The sequence below is a fragment of the Fusarium mangiferae genome, assembly GCF_900044065.1.
Source record: "Fusarium mangiferae strain MRC7560 genome assembly, contig: FMAN_scaffold005, whole genome shotgun sequence".
Taxonomy (NCBI): Eukaryota; Fungi; Ascomycota; class Sordariomycetes; order Hypocreales; family Nectriaceae; genus Fusarium; species Fusarium mangiferae.
The window spans coordinates 1,449,828-1,474,817 of record NW_024573925.1 but is presented as its reverse complement, the minus strand read 5'-3'; the positions used below and the strand labels follow the sequence as shown (position 1 = coordinate 1,474,817).

General features: G+C 49.0%; 8 protein-coding genes and 2 non-coding genes across 10 annotated transcripts; 5 read left to right on the top strand and 5 right to left on the bottom strand.

Annotated features, from left to right (window-relative positions):
* Window positions 1-1,535: 1,535 nt before the first annotated feature.
* FMAN_07430 (uncharacterized protein) lies at window positions 1,536-1,799 on the bottom strand (the record flags this gene model as incomplete). The annotated part of the gene is made up of 1 exon (XM_041831051.1): window positions 1,536-1,799. The coding sequence occupies one exon, from the start codon at window positions 1,797-1,799 to the stop codon at window positions 1,536-1,538; it is 264 nt and encodes an 87-aa protein (XP_041681654.1).
* A 428-nt stretch (window positions 1,800-2,227) lies between these two features.
* On the bottom strand, window positions 2,228-4,830 carry FMAN_07429 (putative protein kinase family protein; the record flags this gene model as incomplete). Its single annotated transcript, XM_041831050.1, has 7 exons — window positions 2,228-3,337; window positions 3,384-3,678; window positions 3,729-4,102; window positions 4,193-4,300; window positions 4,349-4,459; window positions 4,515-4,652; window positions 4,708-4,830. The coding sequence occupies 7 exons, from the start codon at window positions 4,828-4,830 to the stop codon at window positions 2,228-2,230; spliced, it is 2,259 nt and encodes a 752-aa protein (XP_041681653.1).
* Window positions 4,831-6,899: 2,069 nt separating this feature from the next.
* On the top strand, window positions 6,900-8,477 carry FMAN_07428 (uncharacterized protein; the record flags this gene model as incomplete). The annotated part of the gene is made up of 1 exon (XM_041831049.1): window positions 6,900-8,477. One exon carries the CDS (start codon window positions 6,900-6,902, stop codon window positions 8,475-8,477), a length of 1,578 nt encoding a protein of 525 aa, XP_041681652.1.
* Window positions 8,478-8,955: 478 nt separating this feature from the next.
* On the bottom strand, window positions 8,956-11,518 carry FMAN_07427 (uncharacterized protein; the record flags this gene model as incomplete). Its single annotated transcript, XM_041831048.1, has 3 exons — window positions 8,956-10,483; window positions 10,535-11,391; window positions 11,474-11,518. The coding sequence occupies 3 exons, from the start codon at window positions 11,516-11,518 to the stop codon at window positions 8,956-8,958; spliced, it is 2,430 nt and encodes an 809-aa protein (XP_041681651.1).
* Window positions 11,519-11,935: 417 nt separating this feature from the next.
* Window positions 11,936-15,260, bottom strand: FMAN_07426 (uncharacterized protein; the record flags this gene model as incomplete). Its single annotated transcript, XM_041831047.1, has 2 exons — window positions 11,936-12,829; window positions 12,876-15,260. The coding sequence occupies 2 exons, from the start codon at window positions 15,258-15,260 to the stop codon at window positions 11,936-11,938; spliced, it is 3,279 nt and encodes a 1,092-aa protein (XP_041681650.1).
* Window positions 15,261-16,536: 1,276 nt separating this feature from the next.
* FMAN_07425 (putative alcohol dehydrogenase (FDH1)) lies at window positions 16,537-17,976 on the top strand (the record flags this gene model as incomplete). The annotated part of the gene is made up of 5 exons (XM_041831046.1): window positions 16,537-16,554; window positions 16,651-16,780; window positions 16,865-17,000; window positions 17,055-17,692; window positions 17,744-17,976. 5 exons carry the CDS (start codon window positions 16,537-16,539, stop codon window positions 17,974-17,976), a joined length of 1,155 nt encoding a protein of 384 aa, XP_041681649.1.
* Window positions 17,977-19,114: 1,138 nt separating this feature from the next.
* On the top strand, window positions 19,115-20,357 carry FMAN_07424 (uncharacterized protein; the record flags this gene model as incomplete). The annotated part of the gene is made up of 2 exons (XM_041831045.1): window positions 19,115-19,806; window positions 19,862-20,357. The coding sequence occupies 2 exons, from the start codon at window positions 19,115-19,117 to the stop codon at window positions 20,355-20,357; spliced, it is 1,188 nt and encodes a 395-aa protein (XP_041681648.1).
* An 835-nt stretch (window positions 20,358-21,192) lies between these two features.
* On the bottom strand, window positions 21,193-21,467 carry FMAN_07423 (uncharacterized protein; the record flags this gene model as incomplete). The annotated part of the gene is made up of 2 exons (XM_041831044.1): window positions 21,193-21,267; window positions 21,324-21,467. The coding sequence occupies 2 exons, from the start codon at window positions 21,465-21,467 to the stop codon at window positions 21,193-21,195; spliced, it is 219 nt and encodes a 72-aa protein (XP_041681647.1).
* Window positions 21,468-24,290: 2,823 nt separating this feature from the next.
* On the top strand, window positions 24,291-24,372 carry tRNA. The gene is given in 2 exon segments: window positions 24,291-24,327; window positions 24,338-24,372. It is a non-coding gene; the product is annotated as a tRNA-His (tRNA).
* A 97-nt stretch (window positions 24,373-24,469) lies between these two features.
* Window positions 24,470-24,552, top strand: tRNA. The gene is given in 2 exon segments: window positions 24,470-24,506; window positions 24,518-24,552. It is a non-coding gene; the product is annotated as a tRNA-His (tRNA).
* The last annotated feature ends 438 nt before the right edge of the window (window positions 24,553-24,990 follow it).

Sequence of the window (24,990 nt, the reverse complement as noted above, 5' to 3'; positions counted from 1 at the left end):
GGCCAAGTGGGTGCGTACGCGACCTGTGATCCCGATGTATGTATGCTCTGTATGCTACGCTTGACCCAATGTAGAGTCCGCCAACATATCCGAGACTTTTAACGACAATATCCAGACCTACACTCCAAAGACAAAAAAAGATCATCGCTCGAGGCAGATCCAAGAGCCCGACTGGTTCAAGATCTCTGCGGTCTAGGAGTGACATAACTTCGGGTGCGATTGATCCGAAAAGGGGTTTTGTAGTATCTGATACTTCGAGGCGTTGAAAACAACTTCTAGGATCCAGCGGAAAGGGCACGCTATTTGAAGTCTTTTACTCGAATATCAGAAAGCTCTTGCGTCATAGTGTATTTCCACACTCTCTCTAGCATAGACATAACTGTTGATCGGCTTTAATAATAGGCAGTGAGATACCAGGCACAAGGAAAGGGGTGATATCCTTAGGTGGCTCTTGTCTAATCTCCAGGAGTCGGGTTACCCAGTATTTTGTAGCACCATCCGTGACTTAGTTTTCTGGTTCGTCATCGTTTTCCGGGTCGTTGTTGTCCACAAAGCTCTTCAGTATCGTGTGTAGCTCATCTCTGAACATCTCTCCAGCATAGGTCCGACTGTTGAGTTGAAGAGTTAGTAGACTTAGGACCTCTATCCTAAATAACGAAAAGACTTAGGTAAACTTAGGTAAGGCTTTACTTGCCTTTAGACTACTTTAGTTGTTTCCGACACCTAAATTGAGTTCTTGAAGTTTTCCTGCTCCCTGAGGGCTGAGTCTTCTGTGATTGCTAGGAGCCGGGTTACCCATCGGATACTTGGTGACACCATCAGTGACTTCGTCTTCTGGGTCGTCATTGTCCGCAAGCTCTTCGGTATATCTTCTGTAAGATCTATCACTTCGTATACATCAATCAAGTTATCGCCTTCCCCATCAGAGTCAGAATTGGAGGGATGATTGTGTGCTTCGGCAGGAGCCCAAGCTCTGTCTTTATATTGTAAAGACAGGGGGACATAGTGCTTGGGTGCCCTTGGTTGAGGAGTGAATATATTGGCTAAATATCTTTGCTGCTGGCTTCAGTCTATAGGGGAAAAAAGAGCAAGGCTGCAAAATTCGAACTCGCGAGCAAAAACGAAGAGTGGCCGAGGGAGGAAGGTTTTTAGGAGAGGGTTTTAGGTTCATAGGTTTATAGGTAGATACCACTCGACCACTCTTCGTGGAAGGGTAGAGGATGACTTTGATATATATGTCCTTTCCCCTAGACATGCCCTTGTAGCAGCAGCAAAAAAGTGACGGTGACTGGTCCTCCAAAAACAAAGAGCCATTGTGCGGGTAGGAATGAATTTCAGGATTCCGAGTTGCAAAATGCTCGAAAAGTCTTTGGAGATATCCCATCGTAAAGCCCGTTAAGTGAGATGGCCCGCGTATTTAGTCGTGCCTGTCTATGGCGGCCGTCGTTGGTGCGCAGTTGGGAGGGAAACCCAGTCACTCGTTTAGACATAAAAAAGTTCGATCATCGTCCGCCTTCGGTATTATCACATAATCCTTAACCAAATTTCTTCGAACCGCCCTTTTGAGTCGTCTTTTTATCCGTCTTCTTCTTTCCTTGTCCAAGCAATTCCAGATGTCCTGCGCGCTCACCGAGGAGCGCTTCAGTGCGCGCCGTCATGCCGCTTGTGAATTTCTTGTGCACCTTGTCGACGCTCGCTTTTGTCTTCTTGGGTTTATGCACCTTCGATGCTTGTCGCTTTGAGTGTGTGATCTTGGCTGGGGTTGCTCGTCCGAGCTTTTTGACTGTGCCTTGAGCCATTTTGAGGGACCTTGAGATATAATCTGGTGATTGCGCAGGGAGAAGGTTGGAGCGAGATAGTCGAACGCTGTTGGGTCTGGTGGGGAAAAATAAAAATCAAGGTGAGCGATTTTAGTGGGGCGCAATGCTCACCGAGGTCAGTATTCGGTCTGGAGTCGGGATATCGATTGACCCTCATCATAAAATAGGGATTAAATGTATTTTTCAATCTTAAACACTTATAGCTAGTATCATGAGTGCTATCAGATGACGGTGTCTATATGTGTCCAACTAAAATATTATGAATGGCTTCAATCAACAATCGACATACCAGTGTATGCTCGAGAATGGTATCTTGATGCTCCCTCACAAAGAGTGGCGGATATGGCAAAGCGATATTTCATGAAAAGTGCCGACTCCTCAAAACTTTCTGACTCTCGAGTCTATCATTACCAGCCATCGCCCCAACCATCATCGTCATCTGTTTCCTTCGGCTTCATATCAATCTTTTTCGCAGCAATTGGTTTCGTAGCCGATTTAGTCGCGGGCTTCTTAGCTGCACTTGATTTTGATAGACCCTTTGGCAAAGCCTTGGTGGGCTTTTTATGTGATTGGGCAGCCAACCATCCAGCAAAGTCAGGTTCGCCATCATCAAAAGCGGCAGTAGATGCAGGCGTTGTCGTAGACTGTTTGGAGGATTGGCCGGGAGAGTCGAAACTGTCGAAGTCATCGTTCATATCTCCCCAAGAGTCTCCAGCATCGTCACCATCGTCGGCAGGTAAAAATGAGTCGGCTACCACACTTGCGGTATGTGAAGAGTTTCGTGAGAGTGTTGCTGGAGGAGATTTGACTGCTTGGCGGTGAAGTGACGAGGCGGTGCTCGTTGCCGGCTTCTTTGGCTCGGAGTTGGGTGAGGGCGCGGGCCCAGGTGAAGCAGCACGGGAGTCTGATTCGGCGTGAATTTCCCCTGCAGCCGCAGAGATTTTGTTTGTAAAAGAAGAGATTGCCCAGCCTGCCCAGCCACCTGGTGTGTTTTCGTTTGGCTGTGGGGTGCTCATCCGTGGAGCTGAGCCATCATTAGTCTGAGGAGGAGGCAAAACGCTTTCAGGCATGGCAGAAGCTGCCTTCTTGATCTTTTGGAGGTATATATCCATAGTACGAGTAGCAGAGTCGCGAACAATCTTCTCCTTATCAATCAAGACAGGAGAGATAACGGGCAAGATCCTGCATGCGCTATCTTCATCAGTGAAGTACTCCGCAGTGGCACCTAAGGCCATTAAGGAAGCATTTCGGGCATGTACAAATGGATCTCTGAGTGATCTGGTGAAGGCTGCAATGAGAACCTTTGAGCGGGACGAACTACCCAAGTGCTTTGCGATTTTTCCCAAGCAGATAGTTGTATTTGTTCGAATACCTGGTTGCTCATCATTTGCGGTTCTTGCAAGTTGTTTGAGGAGGTCACCATTGATCGTGCGGTCCGAGAGTTTAGTGATGATGACCAAAACAGACTTTAATGTTTGTTCTCGTACCACTGGTGTTACGTCAGTGAAGCCAGTGATCTGTATATGTTAGTCATGCATTGAAGTCGAGTAAGAGAGACTGTACCAATTGTGGAAAGATCTTGTCGTTGACGATCTTCTGTGATAGCTGATCAATCATCAAAGGAAGGCTATCCAATAAGCACACTCGAATAGCTCGGTCGGGATTTCCGAATAGGCGAATGATGAAGGGTGTAATCTTTGAATCGAAGTCGTCCTTGGGGAGTTTAGATGCGATTTTGAGAACTACGGATACAGCTCTAGGGCCACCGCCACCGAATTCAGCGGACTTCATCAGCTCCGGCATAACCTTTAGCTTGAAGAACTCTTCTGGAAAGTCATCGCTCAGTTCGTCCAGTCCACTGTTCAAATGATTAGCAATTTGGAGGTATAAAAGGAGCTGAAGATGTACCTAAGGAACTCTTCTCGTTCATCTGGCGTCTTGATGTCCAGATTATCGATACCCTCGGTCAGCTTAATGAGAGAACTGTCAAAGAAAGAGCCATTTCGGTTGCCTTGATCAAGGAAAGCTCCCACACTGATTCGGGCCTTTGGGTTCGCGTTACACAGACGCTTATAACTGGACTGCATTGAAGGGGGGATGCTCTTCGTTTGGCCAGCCTGATCAGCTCCATTGTAATCGCCGTTGAAAACTTCAAAGATCAATGTTCCGAGATTAAATGCGTCTACTGCTGTATGGGGATTCTTCTTGATAACATCCCATCCGCCTCGTGCCAACTCTGGAGGAGAGTATCGACCCGCATCAGGTACCAAGCTACCGTATGTCTATGAATATGTTAGCCTGGTTATACGGGTACCTATATGGGGACCTCTTGCATATATTATTGACTCATCGTCCTTGAGGCTGCTGAGAACATCAAAGCCGCCGAGCTTCCACTCGCCACTCTCTGAAGTATATATCGATGCAACTTTGATGCTGCCGTGGATCGAGGAAGCGTCTTCGTTGATGAATTTTATAGTGCGCTGTAACATCATTAATATTGATTAAAAGACTAACATAGCAAGCCGTACCGCAACGCTATGCAAGCCCCATTTTATCGTCTCAGGGCTGAGACTCTTTCTTCGAACGTGCCATCGTAGGGGTACCACTCGTTCGGTCGCAATGTAGATATACGTCTCCGTCTGTCAGATGCTGTTAGCGGAATGCTCTTAAACCGACAGGCAGTCTTGTAGATACCTCGACCGCATCTAGAAGTTTGATCACGCCTGGGTGCCGTAGTGTTCGGAGCTTCTTTAGGGCATTCTTGGCTAGGGGGAGTTGGGATCGGTTGGTGGTGATATCAAAGGAAAAGATGCTGCAGTTTGAGCCATCTTCCTATTCAGAGATTGTCAGCAAGTCCACGTTGTACGCTCTGCGACGTTGAGCTTACCCTCCTGGTTCCATTATACAGGGTCCAGATGGACTCATCGATATCAACCTTGTCGCCAAAATTGTATGGAAAGGGAGGGCCTTGTGCGATGGCCGAGGCCACGGCAGATTTGAGAAAGTTCATTCCAGTGTCGCAAAGTCTAGAAATTGTACTGGGACTTGAGCATTTAACACCCTACTTGTCGACAATCGGCATATGTACAGGTCGGAAATATTGTTGTTTGTACTATGTAGACGAATGATATATTGGTTCCAGAGTCGCAACGTGGTTATTGGCGCTGTACGTCAGGGAGCTCAAGACCCCCGCGCTAGTGCCTGATAAATTTAACAGGGGATGGAGGGGTGTCAGGGTTACCTAATCCATCTGACCATGTAAGAGCCCAGAACATACTGAGCGCCAGCAACATACTAAAGTTTGGGCTTTGGATAGGTCATGGTGTATATATGTAACTCCGTGGGATCTAACATCCAGGTAGGTTTGATTAATTCGCCACTGACTGGACTGTAGAGGGAATTAGCCCCGGTCATCGGACTCAAAAAGACTTGGACCTGAATATAGATCAGGTACATATTTGGGCCGGAACAGTTATCTGAACCAAAGATGAGTGGTTTTGTTAAAAAGTCTGAAGAAAAATTAGTTGAGGCAAATCAACACGGTACTTGAGTACCTGGATAAATGAATTTTGAGGCGTCTTGTTTGCATCACAAAGAATGTGAAAGAGATATTGGGTTTGGACTTGATCTTTATCTTTACAGTGCGTTTATGCTCACCAGCTGCAGAGTTAGCAGTCTTGAATAAAACCTAGTCTTCACTGAGCTTCTATAGATACAAGCATAAATCGATTTATTTATCACCTATGTCTTGAGTCAACAGGCAGGCAGAGCAGAATATCTCGCTGGACACGCTCATGGGTGTAAGTTGGCCTGGTTGGCTTGTGGGGCTCCACTGGTAGGCATGGCAGTCGGGGCGGAAGAATTAGTCTTCCAGCTCGGGGCAACTCACCTCGGGAACCTCCCCACCAGGGAGGTCTTCCCGGCGCCTCTGCATCCCATCCTTCATCATCATCAATGCTTGGGCCAATAGCGAGCCAGTAGCAACAGGACCAGCCCGCAATGAAAGGCGCGAAACCAACGACCACAGTCATACGCCTCTCTGCCTCTGGCGGCTGGAGATCTCTTTCATTCTTTCCCTGATCCTAATCCTATTCTCTATTTGTCCTTTACTACCTGATGTCGGCTGGCTCGTCAACCTATACATAAGCTCAGAACGCACATAGTCACTCCTACTCTTTCAACACAGGGCAGCCGTGGGGAACTGTCTCGGACGCGACCTAGTTCCCTTTGCTTCTTTCTACTACAGTATAACACTGTCCTTTCGCCTCCGTCTACATAATACAAATTATCGGCTGCACAGTATTTTCGATTAGCACAACAAGCATAACGCACGGATAGGGCATCAGAACTCTTCTCTGGGTGGTCTCAGACCTCGGTAAGATATTTTGATTTCGTTTTCTCTGTCTTACTTTATGCTCGTTAAATGATGCCTATGGTAAAAGGTCTGACTGAACGGAACCCTTCTGGTTGCGCCATCTTCTCTTCTGACTCTGTCAATGACATTGTTGCCTGAATCAACCCTGTCATTCCATACTGCACCTCAGCTGTAACTGCTCTCCTACATTCTAAGCTTGTTTGAAGAGCGCTGGGGCCGATTGCCATAGAGTTTCTATTGTCGCACAATGGAGTCTTCTTCCTCGTCTTCGCCACGGATCTTGACCAAAGGCCGCGACAAACAGCAGATTCACTGAATCAACACACCTGTCAGAAAAGATTATGTGCCAACCGACGAGGTGCCTAGCTTGACGGCCATTCAAAACTGAAAAGATCTGATTCGACTTCTTATACAATACTTGCTCAGCATTACTGATTTAAACGCATATTGCTAACATGACACCTAGGTAATCCTTCATCTACGCGCCTCATGACTCAATCCAGTCGTAAAAGCCTGCGTGTGGTGGATCAGTTCTGCGTTTTGGCCCATCAACGAGGTTCTGAATGACTGCCTCCACACATGTCGGCGGCACTTGTGCCGTTCTCACTTGTGAAAGGATCATTCTGCTTAGTTCCAGGCATTACTGTGATGAACACTCATCATTAGAGCCAACTGCGGCCAGCAGAGATTCCTCTGCTACGAATATGGCCAAGGGCTTCCGACCCGCTAACAGGAATTTTGTTGCTAAAAGAGGTCGAGGCAAATTCGTGTTTACACCTTCACGGCACTTTTCTAGGCATGATGCACCATCTCAAGGTGCCTCTAGTCCGGATATCGGCGCTCCCGTGACACAGTCTCCAAAAACAAATGAGCGAGATGCCCCTCCTTCGTCTTTGGTGCAAGACAAATCCATTGATACAAATGACAGAAACCTTCATCCTGGGCCAGAGAGGAACGGAACCAGCCACGTTGCATCGGCACCCGACTTCGCGCAGATTAAGGCAGCCCAAGATTTAGCGAAAGCTGATAAGGGCTCTTCTACCAACGAGGTAAATTCGCATACTGTAACGAACATCAGGATGCCATTGGCTATGGATTTGCAAGCCCGGACAGAGGAGGTGATAAACCAGCCATTTGGCCTCGATCGTGCCACCAAAAAACTGAGTTCTTGTTCAGATATTGGATCGGCAACGCATCCCACGGAGAATCCCAAAATGGATGCGCGTCAAAATGGGCAATTTGTCGGTGCAACTGACAGTCAACACTTGGTTGGGACGGCGCAAGCGGCTTCTGAAGGGCCTCCTTCAAACGAAGGGTTTAAGAAGACCGAGCCTTCCCTAGGCCTTGACTCTCAATCGCCCGTTCCTTCCACCGCTCCTGTGAATCATATGCAGGTTACTCCTGAAGACGGTGCCAAATTTAGGTCTTCTACTCGGATATCCAAGCCAAAGAAGGACAATACACAGAAAAGTTCGGAGCATCATTATCCAGAAACACGAACGAGTTCGAAGGCGAAGCTCTTATCAACTCCCACTAAGTGCTCGGCTCCCCTGACAAGTAAAGGGCTCCCAGTCAGGAAACAGAACTTTCAAGGTTCCCTGCCTGAAGTCAGCGCCGAAATCGATGATGAGGTGAATATGGCCGATGTTAGTGACATTGACGAGGAAGCAAAGCCGGCCAAACCCGTGCCGCTCTCCTCCCGTGCCAAAGCAGAAGCTCGCAAAAAGAGGCTTTTAGTCGAGTTCGATTCTGAGGCATTCGACTCTCTCATTTATCGACAGTCGAGTTTGCAACCACCCCCGCATGTTACTATATCTTCGCGTATTGTCAAGTACCGCCCAGTTTACGGCGACCAAAAGCCACTTTATCTTCCGGTGAATCCAGCAATCCATCACATGCATAAGCGATCCCGTGCATGGTATAGACAGAAGTGCGATGAAATCAGACGGCGTCCAAAACGCAAAGAGTGGTTTGGCAAGGTTGTGGAGAGACAACGCTGGTTACAGGCTCTAGAGGTGAAGAAGCAACAGAAAACCAAACAAGCTCAGCAAGACGGGACTACTCCCCCCTACATACCACCAGAGCCGCGGGGTGTCAAGCGTATTCTTGACTTCGGTGACCTGCCCGAGGAGGAACTGCCTGAGTATGTGCGGAGTAATCCTGCTTGGTTGAAAGCCTGCGCTTGGTTCAGAGAATGCGAGGATAAGGCGACTGTACGCCAGCGACATGTCAACAACAAGACCAAAGAGACAGAGAGCTACTTTCAGAGCTTGAACGCTTGATGAATTCACACGATATATGATGACGGTGCATTGCAAAGGAGTCAAGGAGACTGTCTACTTGGGTTTTGACTAGTGCATCTTGGGCAAACGGCCATCTTCGTTCTTGTCAACGAAGGGCAAGTGATTCCAACAATCCAAAAGTAAATATGCCACAGGAGTTCATGGGTTCGAATTCGGAGTTACACAGTTAGGAAATTTCCACTTCTTTAAGAAGCAATACAGGTATATTATCAATTGATGAAAACAAAAGGCGTATATATGCATGTGGTTCATTTGTAAATCGTGGGAGTGGCTAGAGAACAGAAACAATTGGTATTGCTGGTATAAACAATCTATCATTCGGCATTTTTACCCGACCAAAAACGCCCTTTTTCTCCAGCCTAACACATAACTCGGGCATTTTTGGGCATCGCAAGAGGAACCTATCCTGTGGCCCGAAAGTTATATCTACTAATGCTCAGAAAGGGAGCAGCTCGTCTTATATGCCCTTAGACAGCAAGTTGAGAGCACTGCCAGCAAGAATGAAACCAGCCTGGTCCTTGGTAACAGCGTGTTTAGTGGGAATGAGGATCTCTTCACCAGAGGCCTTAGTGACACGAAGTTGAACATCGCCCTTGCCACCATTCTGGAGCATCTCATACAGACCGACAGTGGCAACCTCGTCGCCAGCGGCGATCTTATCATAGTCAGCCTCGTTCTCAAAGGTCAGAGGTACAACACCCTGCTTCTTGAGGTTGGTCTCGTGAATACGGGCAAACGATTTTGTCAGAACAACACGGGCACCAAGGTAGCGAGGCTGCAGGGCAGCGTGTTCACGAGCTGAGCCCTCACCATAGTTGTGCTCAGCAACGACAAGCCACTCTTGACCACGTTCCTTCCAGAGTTGGCCAAGCTCAGGGATAGTGTGCTTGGAGCCGTCGAGGTCATAGGCAGCGTTGACCTCACCAGTCTCCTTGTTGATGGCGGTGTTGAGGGTGTTAGTGCTAATGTTAGGCAGATGGCCCTTGTACTTGAGCCAGGGGCCGGCTGCGGAGATGGTATCTGTCGTACATTTGCCTGTGACCTTGACAAGAACACGAAGGCCAGAGAGATCAGACGAGGGGAAAGGGGCAAAGGGCTCAAGGAAGGCCAGACGCTCAGAAGTGGGAGAGATGGCGATCTTGGTGTTAGGGTCAGGGGCCTGGGATAGTACACCAAGCTCGGCGTTGCCAGACTCGAAAGGAGTCTGGGGACCCTCAAGACCATGAGGAGGAGAGAACATGAAGTCCTTGCCATCAGGTGTCTTGATGCTATCGGTCACAGGATTGAAGGTAGTGGATCCGGCGAAGGCCATGGCGGTGACGATCTCGGGAGAGGCCAGAAAGTTCATGGTATCAGGATTACCATCATTTCGGCCACGGAAGTTTCGGTTATACGAGGTCAGGATAGCATTGCTTGTGCCCTTCTCAACGCCATCCTGTCGCTTCCACTGACCAATACAGGGACCACAGGCATTTGAGAGAACAATTCCGCCGGCCTCCTGGAATGTCTCAAGGGTACCATCGCGCTCAAGCGTGGCGCGGATCTGTTCACTTCCGGGAGTGATGTAGAAGTCGGCAGCAGGCTTTAGCCCAGCCTTCTTGGCATCCTTAAGCAAACTCTCGACACGGGTCATATCCTCGTAAGAGCTGTTGGTGCAGCTACCAATGAGACCTGCAGAAAGAACCTGGGGCCAGTCCTGTTCCTTCACAACTTCCTTGAACTTAGAGAGTGGTGTGGCCAGATCTGGTGTAAAAGGGCCATTAATGTGAGGTTCGAGAGTCGAAAGATCGATGGTGATGAGTTCGTCGTATTCAGCGCCCTCATCGGCCTTGAATTGCCATCGAGCATCAGGGTCGGAGCTGTTGCTGGCAAAGGTCTCCAGAGCTTCAATGTTCTTGTTGGCCTGAGATCGCCGGGTCGAGTCAAGGTATCTAGCCGAAGCCTTGGTGTAAGGAAAGATAGACGTTGTGGCACCGACTTCGGCGCTTGATTAAGTCAGTATTTTCCAGATCCCCTGGTTTATAGAACAAACTTACCCCATGTTGCAGATAGTAGCCATGCCGGTGGCGCTCAGGCTTTCGACACCTTCACCAAAATACTCAATGATAGAGCCAGTGCCACCACGGACTGTGAGATGGCCAGCAAGCCGGAGAATGACGTCTTTGGGAGAAGCCCAGTTGCTCAGCTTGCCGACAAGTTGCACGCCCAAAATCTTGGGGGCCTTGAGTTCCCATGGAGCACCGACAAGGGCTTCAACAGCATCTGCACCACCAACGCCAATGGTTATTGTAGAGAGACCGCCAGCATTGGGGCTGTGAGAGTCGGTACCAAGCATCATCAATCCAGGAAGAGCATAGTTCTCAAGAACGGTCTGGTGGATAATACCAGCACCAGGAGGCCAAAAGTCCATTCCGTACTTGCGCGCCGCAGACTCAAGGAAGTCAAAAACCTCCTTGTTAGTCTGGATACCAGCAGACAAATCATCCTCAGCACCCTTGGAGCCAACAATCAAGTGGTCACAGTGAATGCTTGCAGGGATTGCCGGCTTGGCGAGGTTGCAGGACATGAACTGAAGAATAGCCATCTGAGCAGAAGCATCCTGCATGTTGACACGGTCGGGCTTGAGGCGCAAATTGGCCTTCCCGCGGATGTTTCGTCCATTGTCGGTGTTGTTCAGCAAGGAGTCCTCAGGGTTGTCGAGATGGCTGTAGAGGATCTTCTCGGCGAGGGTCAGACGCTGCTTGCCGAGAACTCGACGGACATCGGTGTACTTGGTGTATAGCTTTTCGTAGGTAGGGGGAAGAGGCTTCGCGCTTGAGAAGTTTCTCCTTGTGTTATTAGATACAACGGTGGTTGATCGAATGGCATTAGGACCGGAACGTCGCAAGAGTTGCTATTGCCGTGTGCAAGGGTCAGCTTGTGCATCTATGTTTTCCTGCAGAGAGGCTCCCAATTGACATAATGGTGTAGCTTACCGTCATGGCACCGCCTGAGCGGCTGGCGACCTCCATTGAAACCATGTTGGGCTATACACGGCAGCAATGAAAGATGACTCTTTTGGTCGTCTTGTTACAGATGTTATTCCCTAAATTTGTGGTGGGGGCGAAGTCGGGGCGGAATTTTTTGGTCAATTGTAAATTGACAAGAGCCGATTGGCGTTAAGAACCGATGTCCGGGGATGTGGGGGTCTCCGCCATCCGAACACCGGCGGAGATGGGTCCCATCCATATCATCTGTATAACCTAGGAATAGGACGGGTATGTGTTCAAAAAGTAGGGGTTATAAATCATTGTTTGGATCTAATGCCCATTCTGAGAACATAGGGGCATATAGTACATTTCGCTCATGTCTTGTATTACCAAAGGCGCCTTCCATTCGCCAATCCGGATTTATGTATCAAAGCATCAAAAAGTCATTCTTGTTCAAATACACGCCTTCTAGTAGGCAACGGCACCATCTGCGTCTTCCAGCCACAGTGTCGCCAGGTCCTTTGCCAATCCTAGTCGAAGTTTTCGAAGAACGTCTTCGCCCTTGCTTGTTGCAAGCCAACCCTTCCTCCAGTCCCATCCTCTGTTGACTTTTGTTCCCGCCGAGATCGACTTGTGCAGATGATTCACCAACACGGAGCTTCCGGTCATCATGAAGCTTCCGCCTAGAGAGGCTGTTGATTTGGCCATTAGATCTTGTGGTGTAGAGCCCTTCAGTCCCTGGGCAGATGCCAATACAAGATTGAAGAAATCGTCGCACGCCGAATAGACTCGATCACCAACTGTTTGTAAATCCTCGATGGCTTTGAGCAGAACATCGATCTGGGGGAGTGTGACGATGGCTGGGGATTGATTAATAAAGACAGTGGCCTCTCCCAGCAGGGCCAAGAGGAAGTCCTCGCTGACTACTGCATCCCGCGTTTCGTCGTAAAGCCCACCACGGATGTTGTCGTCGGAACTAGAAATAACAGCAACTAATGCAGATGCGGCTTGCTTTTTCAATTTGAGGGCCTTTGTAGGCGAAATATTCTCCAAGTCCTCAGCATCGCGGAGCTCGTAAAACTTGCGTAGTGTGGCGTAACCGCTGAGCATTCGGCCAAGCAGTTGAGCTGCTTCAAGATCCTGCTTGGCCCGTTTCTCAAGGGTCTCAGTTCGCTTTCGTAATAGATCCTTGAGGTCCTGATCTAGATCCTTCTCTGAGGGGTAGACTGTGGACTGGACAAGCGAGTAGCACATCAGTAGATTCAGCACCTCCCGGACCCTGTCTGAACGATGTGACAGTGCATAGTACCAGAGAGCCTCGCCGTAGCGATGAGACTCCTTGGAAAGGATCTCTGCGAATGTCTGTTTCGGGTCAGTTTAGTTCAGCATCTTAATCAAGATTACTAACCTCTGCGGTTTCCTCGGCGTAGTTAATCATGCCAAGGTCATTCAGTATTGTCCAAATCTTGTCCACGGTCCGTCCTGAGTTCTCATTCAACGTAGCAAGGAGATCTCGAAGGAGTTCGCCCACTGTCTCCTCTGATCTCTCGGGCGAATCCATCCGGCCCAACACCTGTATGGCCATTTCCCACCCATCACGCTCTGTTGACAGTTGCTCTATACCTGCCAGTTCCCTAGCGTACAGGACAAGAGTTGTGTCTTTGATACCATCCAGTTCATCAGGTCCTGGCTGAGTCACACCTAGTAGCGCAAGATCGTCCATATCCAGACTATCCGTAGGAAACAGGTTGGGTCCGGTAGGAGCGGGAAGCCATTCGCCTAGAGATGCGACTTCTGCCACAGTACATGCCAGTGGCAATGACCATATCCTCAGGAATCCCAGCACCGCGTTAACGTTTCCTTCAAAAGCGGAGGCTACGGCAACTTCGACGGGGTTTAAAACATTAGGGTTAAGATCTGACTGCACAACCATGTGAAAAGCAGTTGCCAGTCGATCGAAGTAGTCTTCGGAGCCAGCGAAGCGAGATGATGCCCGCAGTAACTGCGATTGTGAAAGTCTCAGGGCCTTATGCCGTTGATTCCCATCATCCCACCACCCAAAAAGGCCTATCGTTGCTTCACACCAATCCTGGGCGACTTCCAGGATGGCCTCATGGTTGCCAAGAACGATACCATACACGGTTTGTAAGTTCTCGTAGATATCCCAAGGGATTTGACTTGAGGCCTTCCGAGCCATGGTGGATAGTGATTGTTGTTGGGGTGCAAACTCATCGTCCATCAAATCCTGGATATCCTGTTCCCTTCCTTCGGCGAATAGGGTCATTCGATTCAGAGATCCGCGAGCCTGAATTCGGAAAAGAGTCCAGTTGCTATTCCAGATGTCCCACTCTGATCTTGTACCTGGGCACTGGTCCAGGACTTCGCTAGTGGCTGCGGCAAAGCGTCTGACATTCTCAAGAGCTTTGCCCGTGTACGCATAATCACTTCTAGGTCCTCGGCGAACATTTTGCCAACCAGCTTCTTTCAGTAGATGGGATGCGCTGCCAACATCTCCTCGTAGCAAGGAGCATCGGACAGTCTGCCAGAATAGAGGATGGCATGCAGGGCTTGGTATGTAGCGGCTGACCTCACGCACCTGATCAGGGTACAGGTTATGGTTCTTATGCATCCAGTCGAACAGGATTTCGGGCAGCGGTGGTGCCTTCTCCTCGTCGGTATTAGTGCCGAAGCGAGTATGGTGCATTCGAAGTATCAGTGGTGCGACATAGGCGGCTTTCTCAAATGGGTCACTGTTGAGACCAGGACCGATGGTTGCAAAATCTTCTCCTTCTGGTTGTGGCAGTCCATTCATAGTCTTCTTCCATAGTTCAATCAAGCGGAATGTGATGTTAGACAAAGAATTGTCCATCTTCTCAACGTCATCCTCAGGTCCAACTCCCTCTTCGTATAGCCTACATACGAGCTCTTCGGTTTCGAGTATCATATCTGCGGGTTCGACAATTTGTGCATGTTCGTGCTGACTGTAAAGATTTTTGGCAATCGATGCAAAATGGAAACCCTCCTGGCGCCCTGACATGCCAAGATGGGCTGATGTTTGTCTGAAAATGCTTTCTGCTTCTTGACGCACTCGTTTTGTCGCGGCTGGTGTGTTGAGCATCATGAGGTCGGATTCATCGCCAATCATAGGCTGGCCATAGGGTCGATCGTCGTGTCTCATGTTCAAGAACATATCGGGTTCTTCGGATTCTTCGCGCTCGAAAACATGGTCGTCTTCCTCATAGCTTGCTCTCTCATCTTCCTCACCGGCAATGTCTTGGTCGATATAGCGTTCGATCTCGGCGTCAACTTCGTCATCCTCGAGGCGTTCGTCTGGAGCAGCAGACATGCGAAAAAGATTACCTCGTGGGGGTGGGAGCTCCACATCTCCTTCGGCATCTTGGTCTTCCTCTAGATCCTCATCTTCCTCGTCCGCTGCGCTGAATTGGCGACTCAATCCTGAAGGCTGTCGTCCTCTAATGGATCGACCAAGCAGGTTGCTTGAGGCGCCTGTGCGACCAAAAAGATTTCTTCCAGAGGATGAATTGTTGGACACGCCAAAGCTCAGAGGCTTTGTGTCAGTCATGCCACGCATGAAAGAGCTTCCCATGTATGAATCAGACGGGGCACCCGCGGGTGTAAATGAAGCGACTGAAGATGGAGGTGGTCCAGCTGGAGTCGTTGAAGGATTATCGGCAAGAAACGAAAAACCTGTGCCGCGGCCGCTCTTGTCTGGCGTTGATGGCGCTGGGCTTGCTGGAGGACTAGAGTCCGGAACAATAAAGCGAGATGACATTATGCTAGACAGAACTCCTCTGCCTTCGAATTTGGCTAGGCCTTATCGGCGCGTGAATTAATCTTGATTCTTCGCTCCCTCAATTTGCCTTGCGCTATTTTCGCATGGGATGATCGTATTTAGTGGTGGAATGGATATAAATTGTTAAAGCGGTGTTGAGTTGCAAGCTCCTGTTTGCTTGAGCTGAACGCGCTTGGGATATTTTTTGGAGCTATCGCGATGGGTAACACTAGCCGTTGTTTATCCGACGCGACCCCTGCACATGACATCGGATGGGCTTTCTCTAGTAACTCAACCAAGCCAATAGTTATCGTTCCAGCAAAATGTGAAAGCTGGTCCGCCATGTTTGTTTCATTGAAGGCTGACTTTCCTGCTCCTTTGTCGCATGTCTGTAGGACTGGTAAGACTTCAAATTAGTCGAATTTTGTGCCCACAAAGACTGCATGCAGTACTTGAGCTCTTGCAAGTCAAGAGGAAATCATTAAGCATAAATCGAGACAAAACACGAGTACTCGATCACATTTCGAACTGTGGTTTTTCTTGGTATTATGAGCGATAACAAAAGCAGAATGTAAAGAGAGAGCTTCACTGAAGGTGGGTCCAACTTGTTTGATTGATGGAAGTTTTGGAAGGGTCTGAATTGCTTCTTTCCAAATTCTGAAATGCAGTAATCTCTTATCTTCATCTTCCCGAGCGTTCGGAACCAAGACCGCTTTAACCTTTTGCCAAAGATCACGTCAAGTGGGCACGGCGTCAAACGGAAGGTCTTCCGACCCCGTGAAGCCCCAAGGAGCTCTCGTCCTGACTCACAGGTGCGGCTTCTCTCCCTAACCGTCGGCCAGGTCGGTCTCATCTGCCGAAAGAGTATTCCGTCTTTGGAGCAGTCTGGCTATCTCTGCCAATGCCATCTCAGCACTTCACACCAATGGCGCAGTACCTTGGCATGCTCTGCCAATGTCCCCGCACAATGCTCTCACGTAAGGAGAGTCAAATTGGGCGTCATACGCCCAATGAACATTAATCTCATGGCCGAAGCCGCGATTCTTTTCCTATCTTAGTGAATGTGGATTGGAGCTCCAATTGCGGGGTACGTTGTTGCCCACCGGAGTTGCTCGGTGATCGGGATCTGAGTGTGCGGACGGTTTTCCTACTGTTTCTACGTACATAAACAGATTCCCCTTGAAGATTCATCTACCCCTCAAATTGTTTGTCTGTCTTGTTATTCACTTCTTTCCTTCTTCATCGACAGTCAATTTCATCCTCACAACACAGAAACATGTCTACCGTGGGCAAGGTATGTCTTTCACAAGCTTTACTACCCCTCATCATGCCCAGTGCCCCGCCCTGAACGAGAACCATCATGAAGACCCGTCGCTGATGCTATCACTAGACCATCACCTGTAAGGCCGCCGTCGCCTGGGAGGCCGGTAAGCCTCTGTCCATTGAGGACATTGAAGTTGCTCCTCCCAAGGCCAACGAGGTCCGTATCCAGGTCTACTACACTGGTGTTTGCCACACAGGTATGCTCTGCCCACGTCATCGAGCTCCCGTAGCTCTTGAGTCGTGCAAATCTGCTCAAGATTAGTGTGTTAACGTGGCTTTAGATGCCTACACTCTCTCCGGTAAGGACCCTGAGGGTGCTTTCCCCATTGTCCTCGGACACGAGGGTGCTGGTATTGTTGAGTCCGTCGGTGAGGGTGTCACCAACGTCAAGCCTGGTGACCACGTTGTTGCCCTTTAGTATGCATTTTATACCTTCATCAATCTCGCAAAAGCTGACGTATTCCTGAACAGCACCCCCGAATGCAAGGAGTGCAAGTTCTGCAAGTCCGGAAAGACCAACCTCTGCGGCAAGATCCGAGCCACTCAGGGTAAGGGTCTGATGCCCGATGGTACCTCTCGATTCAAGTGCAAGGGCAAGGATCTGCTTCACTTCATGGGCACCTCCACCTTCTCTCAGTACACCGTCGTCGCCGACATCTCCGTAGTCGCCATCGAGCATGATGCTCCTATGGACCGAACCTGCCTGCTTGGCTGCGGTATCACCACTGGATATGGTGCTGCTACCATTACAGCCAACGTTCAGGAGGGTGACAACGTGGCCGTCTTCGGTGCCGGATGTGTCGGTCTTTCAGTCGTCCAGGGTGCCGCTGCCCGTAAAGCTGGCAAGATCATTGTTGTTGATGTCAACCCCTCCAAGAAGGCCTGGGGTGACAAATTCGGTGCTACTCACTTCGTGAACCCCACCGAGCTCGGTGACCAATCCATTCAAGACAAGCTCATTGAGATGACTGATGGTGGTTGTGACTACACCTTTGACTGCACTGGCAACGTCGGTGTCATGCGTGCTGCCCTTGAGGCTTGCCACAAGGGTTGGGGTGAAAGCATTGTCATCGGTGTTGCTGCCGCTGGTCAGGAAATTTCCACGCGACGTAAGTTCAGTCCTAATAGCATTGGAATTCGCAGATACTAACTTTGGACAGCTTTCCAACTTGTCACCGGCCGAGTGTGGCGAGGATGTGCATTCGGTGGTGTCAAGGGCCGCTCTCAGCTGAACGACCTGGTCGCCGACTACAAGAAGGGTGATCTCAAGGTCGACGAGTTCATCACCCACCGCAAGACTCTCGGCGAGATCAACAACGCCTTCGAGACGATGAAGCAGGGTGACTGTATCCGTGCCGTCGTCGATATGCAAAAGCTTGAGCCTAAGATTTAATGACCCAAAATGTAGTATAGATGAATGATAACAAAAAATTTATGTTAAATGGCAAATTGTTCTCTCTGCCCCAGAAGCCGCTCTTATTATGTGTCAAATTTGAGGACCTTGATAGATAAAGAATGCCCTGTGCGATTGATACAGTGTTATATATGATGCGTACCTGTCACTCCACTACTATTCGCGGCGTACGAGGAACGATTCTTATGAAGCCTTACAACCTTGCATGATGGCAGAACCAACAACCACTGTCGAAGGTCTGCTAGTTTGATACCGAGTTGAACTACTACGTAGTAAGTTATCCTTGAATTATTTATAAAACTTTGGTAAATTATGGTCAAAGTCCTGTAGGCGTTTGCTAGGGCCTCGTAATAGTGAGGTTATCTTGACAGGAATATTGAATCATTCTACTAAGGTGACCTACATCTACGGCGATAAAGACTGTGCAGTCGACAGCCGACAAACGTCAGGGAATTGCCAGACGCGACTATTGAATTTTTAAGTAGGGTAAACAGTTCAATGTTAGAGGGCAAGAAACTACCTGGTCTTGCAAGGGGAGGCAAGCAGGCAAGGAACCTTAGGATCTTTATCCTAAAGGATGAAAAGACTTAGGTAAGTTTAGTGTATTTTAGTAGATCTTCAGACAGATTTTGGCACCGTGTTTTATCAAAAGCTTTATGGCCCCAGAAGCCTACGTACTCGTACAAAATGGTACCTTGATGGCCGCAATAATTGATTGCTAAAATTGCTAGACATCTATCTCACGAAGCTTCAAGCTGCCTACTATGCTTACATGCCACATGGCAGCTACCTAAGAATCTGCTTTCAGATAATTAAATCTCTTATATTTCCTGTAACACAATATATATTCGAGGCCTAAAATCTCGGGTACCATATGGGCCTACTCAAGACCTAAGCAAGTAAAGAGATTTTCTTTAGATCGTGTTTGCGCTCCAGGCGCGTTTTGAAGAAGCATCACCCTAGACTCTGGGGTATCTCCACAAACGTTAGCACCGTAGGTGGGGACAATTTTTGCAATTCGTAACATCTCATTTGTCAACCTATGAAAAGGGGACCATGATAAGTCGCGACTCAGAACAATTTACAATTACCAAACGAACCGGACGAAACAAACAAAATGCGCTCATCACGGATATCAAGAGATGCTTCGAAGCTATTCGATCATACGGCGGAGCCTATTTCACCTCCAAGACGACTGACAAGATCTGCACTGGCCAAATTTGCTTTCACCTCAACAGAAGAGTCCAAACACACGCTCGCCGATATCGAAGACAATGGAGGTCCTGCTCCTAAACGAAGGCGTGCCGTAGTGACCAAGACTGAAATTTCGACATCCACCCAAGCTGTAAAGCCTGAAGTGGTCGACAAAGCCCTCGATGATATCCCACCACCCCCAGCAAAAGCGCGACGGGTTCGTAAGCCTGCTCGCAAAGCCTTGGATGCAACAACTGGCGAAACGAAGATGGAACCTCCGTCAGATTGGGAAGCCGTTTATGATACTGTGAGGAAGATGCGGGCACCAGGTGGGCGAGCTTACGGTGCAGCTGTTGACACTATGGGATGCGAACGCCTGGCGGATCGAAACGCATCACCAAAAGACCAAAGATTTCACACATTAGTGGCGCTCATGCTGTCGAGTCAGACAAAGGACACGGTGAACGCCGTGGTTATGAAGAAGATGCAAACTGAGCTGCCACCGTTTGAACCTGGGGCGCCCCCAGGACTAAACCTAAATAACATACTGGCAATCGACCCTAAGCTTCTGAACGAGTTCATCTGGGCGGTCGGCTTTCACAACAACAAGACGAAGTTTGTGTCACCCGATCGGTATGGACTGATCGAGATTGGACTGACTGGTTTTCAGGTATATCAAGCAAACAGCTGAGATACTCCGCGATACATGGGATGGCGATATCCCCAACACCATCGAGGGCCTCGTATCGCTACCGGGCGTCGGACCCAAGATGGCTTATCTCTGCATGTCCGTAGCATGGGGTAAACATCTGGGGATTGGTGTTGATGTGCACGTACATCGTATCACAAATCTTTGGGGTTGGCACAAAACGAAGAACCCAGAGGAGACACGAACAACACTTCAGTCATGGCTCCCACAAGATCGATGGCATGAGATCAATCATCTTCTGGTGGGGTTGGGGCAGTCGGTGTGTCTTCCTGTCGGTCGCAAGTGCGGTGAATGTGATCTTGGCCATGAAGGACTATGCAAAGCTGCCGATCGAGCAAAGGTGTCTGCCGGACGTCAGCTCAAAGCCAAAAAGATAGAATCGGAGGCTCAGAGCGATGCACTGGTCAAAACGGAGGTTTCACAGAACACTGTAATCAAAGAAGAGGGTGGTGTATGATGGGTTCCCAGGCTCTCATGACAGATGAATAACCCCATCAGCGGCCCCGCCCCCGGAACCAACCACCCCATAATAATCCCCAGGATCGAGTTGCCTGAAGTCGCTGGCTGTAGTCAATTTGACCACGTATATGAGCGCTTGTGAAGGTTGGCGTGGAGAACTGACAGAAAAGACTGCCCTCCAGACGCATTAATACCCATTGATACCCCATTCTACAAAACAAAGTTATTGGTCTCTTGCTGGCACACTTCTGTGGTCCAGCCTAAGCGGCACTATTGTCTGCGCGGTCTTGACAGACGCTCACGAGATCAGTCATGGGCCCGATACGATATCGGAGATAAGCCGGTAAAACAACCTAGGCAGGGTCCTCGTGGTTCTCTGAAGTCGTATCGGAGACCAGGCTCAAGCAACACACGTAATCAAGCCAAGACAACGGATCTTCACTCCATTCTGAGTCAAGTAGTCAAGCAATGTCACCGCCTCTGCAGCAGCAGTCGACTGAAACCCGTCGATTGATCGACGAATTCTAAGGATTACCGAATCTCAATGGACACATTTCGCTTTGTGATTGTGATGAAGAAATGAATCAATTCAGAGCCCGCTAAGGGAGGGGACAATGTCCCCTAATCATATCCTGTACGCCAACGCACCCTCAACTATCCGAATAGAAATATACACCGGCGAATAACGCTATGCATCTGATGATGCTGTCTCGGAATCCAATCTCATTACGTCGTGGCCGTCAGAATACGCATTGCGGACTTTAGGAATGACGGCAGTCTCCAGTCCGAACCATGATAGATATGTAAGGTGATAATGACTCTCGTTGGTCGATTTACACACCCCGGATAACCTGGGTTCGTTCCGACTCGAGTTGTGCAGCGTTACGCTCGTGAGACTGCTTCTTGCACTGCATGTGGGTTAGCGGGTCTGCATCCATGGGTTTTTATGAGGTGCTGAACTTACGTCCTCGAGACCAGTACACTTGTGGTCTTCTAGTAGACGGTGCTTGCCGCAGAAATGGCCTTGGCAAAAGGTGCAGTCGCCGACGATCCGTTGAGCGGGCTCACGGCACGAAGCAGCGGTGCAACGGATTCGCTTAGGAGGCATGGCGGTATTTCTTTGTTGAATTTGTGGAAAAGGTAGACTTCTGAGAGATGAACTGGACAGGTTCTTGGGTCGGTGAGAGTTTATGTTGGAAGCGGTAAGAAGTTGAGCCAAGTAAGGCCGTCTTTGTAGGAAACCGGATGCAGTGACGGCGTTTCGAGAAATGCGTGAAAAGCAAGAACCAAATCAAAGACTCATTCACACAACGACAGTGACAGAAGATGAAGCGATCAAAACGAAACAGGAGTTGGCGGTGGAAAACGAATCTGGTCGGGGCTTTATAAAGAGCGGCGAGGCGAGGCGAGACAAGGCGGCTGATGAATGAATCATGCCTTGGTGGAGCCAGCGGCTGGTCAGTTCGCCTCCAGCTCATCGCTCTCACCACATTCAGGCCGCGGCCATGGGCAGGGGGGAGGTGTGTGAGTTTGATTGTTTACCTTACCTAGTTGAGTCCCATCGTTAAAGAAGCTGTTGTCACACAGTATGAAATGCATGTGCAGTAGTCTAGTTTGTCCATCCATGCTCAGTCAGATACATACAGGGACCAAAGCGTGCTTGTTACAGCAGCAATCAATGAACAACGTTGGCCAGCCCGTCGTTTGTTTACACATGCACTGCATATGCACAAGTACGATCCCTCACTTTTTTAGACGGCATATAGCACAAACTCACAGACGCATGTGCACCACCAAAGTTTGCTCTGCGATTTGCAATTCGATAGGCAATTAGAAGCAAAATGACAAAGACACACAACACAACTGCAGAAGCTCGTGGAAACGCACCCCCCTCCATGTCTCTCCCGTTTTTGGCTTACTGATTATGGGACACCCATTGAATTCAATGGGCCACTTTTACCCGCAGAGGCGCTGGGTTTTGGGGGAACTGGAATGACCAAGCCGGACCCGTCTCTCTTAAATCAACAGCGAGAATAAAGGGTTCTTGTTCGTTCACCGCGAGGCTCCGAAAGCGGGCGGTGGAGGCAATAGGATTGGGCGGGGCTGGTCGTGACAGTGCTGGACTGAACTGGGCCAACTGAGACTTGGGAAAAGGGTCCGGAGCGCGAGAGATGTGACGTCGATCAGGTGGGCTAATAAACTTGGCCTGTCTCGTCTTTTCAACCCGAGGCACATGGAAACACAATTGAGGCCGACGATGACGGCAGATGGGGGAGTGAGTAACTCTCGACTCAGGGCTCTTTCAGTCTTGTTGCAGCCGTGTCGTGTCGTTCGTTGTGTTGCTTCTGTTGCACTGATGAGATATCTATTCTGAACAGAGCGCCAATGGCTTCATCTGATGCACTGCTGCTGCATCTGCATTGCTATAGTGTGCATCCTCGTTCCTCAAATACTCTCATCCAAACGCTTATCGCCGCGCCTGGCGCTCTAGATGCTCATCGCTGTTACTGGGTTGGTCCCCTTGCTTTTCGAGCCTGAGCTTCGTATCCATGAGGTCTAGGCCTACCACGGCCTACGTAACGTGCTATAGTTCTACCGCCTGTGTGCTTCACTGCCTGTGTTTCCGACAAATTCCTGGGGTTCCATGCCGTGGGACCAAGAGGGACTGGGATAAGGGTCCGTACCTTGCCAATGCCCGCTACCCTGCATCTTGAAGGTCTTTTCATCTCCAATCGTTTAACAGAAGGGATTTAAAAAACATGGCCTTAATGCATGGGGATCGCCCCCCAACAAGCATGGAGGTTCGCGGTGGCAGTTGGTAACCTAGCGTCCTAGCCACTGCATCATTGGCACAAGTCAGAGCCGGCGTCCGACGAGTCAGGTTTAGCTCGAGGGTGTCTTGGGCCATGAATCGAATGGCTTAGCTGTTCTGTGATACCTATCGACAGATCGCTCCAAGCGCTTAGAGGAAGAGGCGGTGGGAGTGTGTTGTCAGTGAATCACTCGATAAGAGACACCATTGAGAACCACGCCTTATCCCAGCAACTCCAATCTCGAGACGTTGGAGATGAGATGAGCGTTTGTAGTAGGCCTCACTAATCAATAAGATTTCACTTCATGCTGATCTCGTGAGTGGGGCACAGACAGTTCCTTCAAGTCTGAAGTTTTCATAAGGAATGACGCCAGACGGATGAATGTATACGTCAACACTACAAAGCCCATCGGTGAGCTCAGACCCGAAGCTCCAATATGCTGTCGTCTTGAATTTTGCAACCTACAATCCTTTCGAGTGCCAGTCATGCCATACATATTGTGTGACTAGTGGCCTGTTTCTTGACAATCACAAACTCTGCCTTCAACGGTCGATCAAAGTCTTGTATTGACTTGTCCTTCAATTTCCACCTACCGGCAGATTGTTAGCTGCATGATATTCTTCCCATTCCGTGACACGTTCGAGCCGTCCGGCGTCCTCCGCGTCCCATGTCTCCGGTGACCTGCTCCGTGCGTCTCCGGAGACGCCGGACCCGAGACTCCGGCTGGAATAGGTCCCGCATCTGCAACGGCAAAGACATAGAATGAACCTCAGCTGGAGCAGAACCTTTTTGCAATAATGTAAAAACTCTATGAAGCTTTCCGGTGTCTCGAAGCTGTTGATAAGCTCGCCGCTAGATTGAGTCAGGATCCGCCACTGCCGAGAACTGGGGTTTCTAGTGGTTTCCTCTTCTCTTTAGTAACTACCTATACTTTACATGTGTCCGGTTTTGGTATTGCCAATATTTCAACTCCATGTGTCTTGGTCACTGGATTAAAGGAAGCTACTCTTATTCTTTGATCAATTGTTGCCAAGAACGTGGATCAGACCCAAACACCTCAAACTGTGCCTAGGGTATAGTCCAATACAAGTAACAGGGATTATATCAACTGGAAAATAGCCGTCATCGTATAGGGGTCAGTACATCAGTTTGTGGCTCTCCGAAGCACTGAAAACGCAAGTTCGAGTCTTGCTGACGGCAAACCTTTTGGCATTTTGCTTGATTTTCGCTTCATCCAATGCTTGCCACTGTATTCATAAACTTCTTTTACGCCTCGTTTCCCAACAAACAACTGAAAGCCGTCATCGTATAGGGGTCAGTACATCAGTTTGTGGCTACTTGAAAGCACTGAAAACGCAAGTTCGAGTCTTGCTGACGGCAAAATCGTGATCAACAATTGATTCATGTGTTTCTCTTTTGCATGGGATCGCTCTCCGCCTCATATAGGCTTCAAGGCATTGCTCCTCTATGTTTATAGTGACATTGCAGGCTTATCAAAGTAAGGTTTCCTGGAATCGTTTAATGGACAAAAACTTGAACGGGAGTGCAAACCATAATTGCCAATGGCTGTTGTTAAGATTATGGTTGTAAAACTTTGACTCTCTTCCACTCTTTTGGTGTTTTTGTTATCCTCCCAGCAGTCTGCAGTTGCAAAAACACACTATCAAAGAGAACATTGTACTCAAAAATACCTTACATTGATCTCAGTGAATAACTGTCCTTAAAATTGCCTATTCGGGTGATTGAAGCTATCAATTACCAATCACGCAACGTGGGGTTTGTGACGACATGATAGCCGCCTGAGAGTCTCACCCAAGT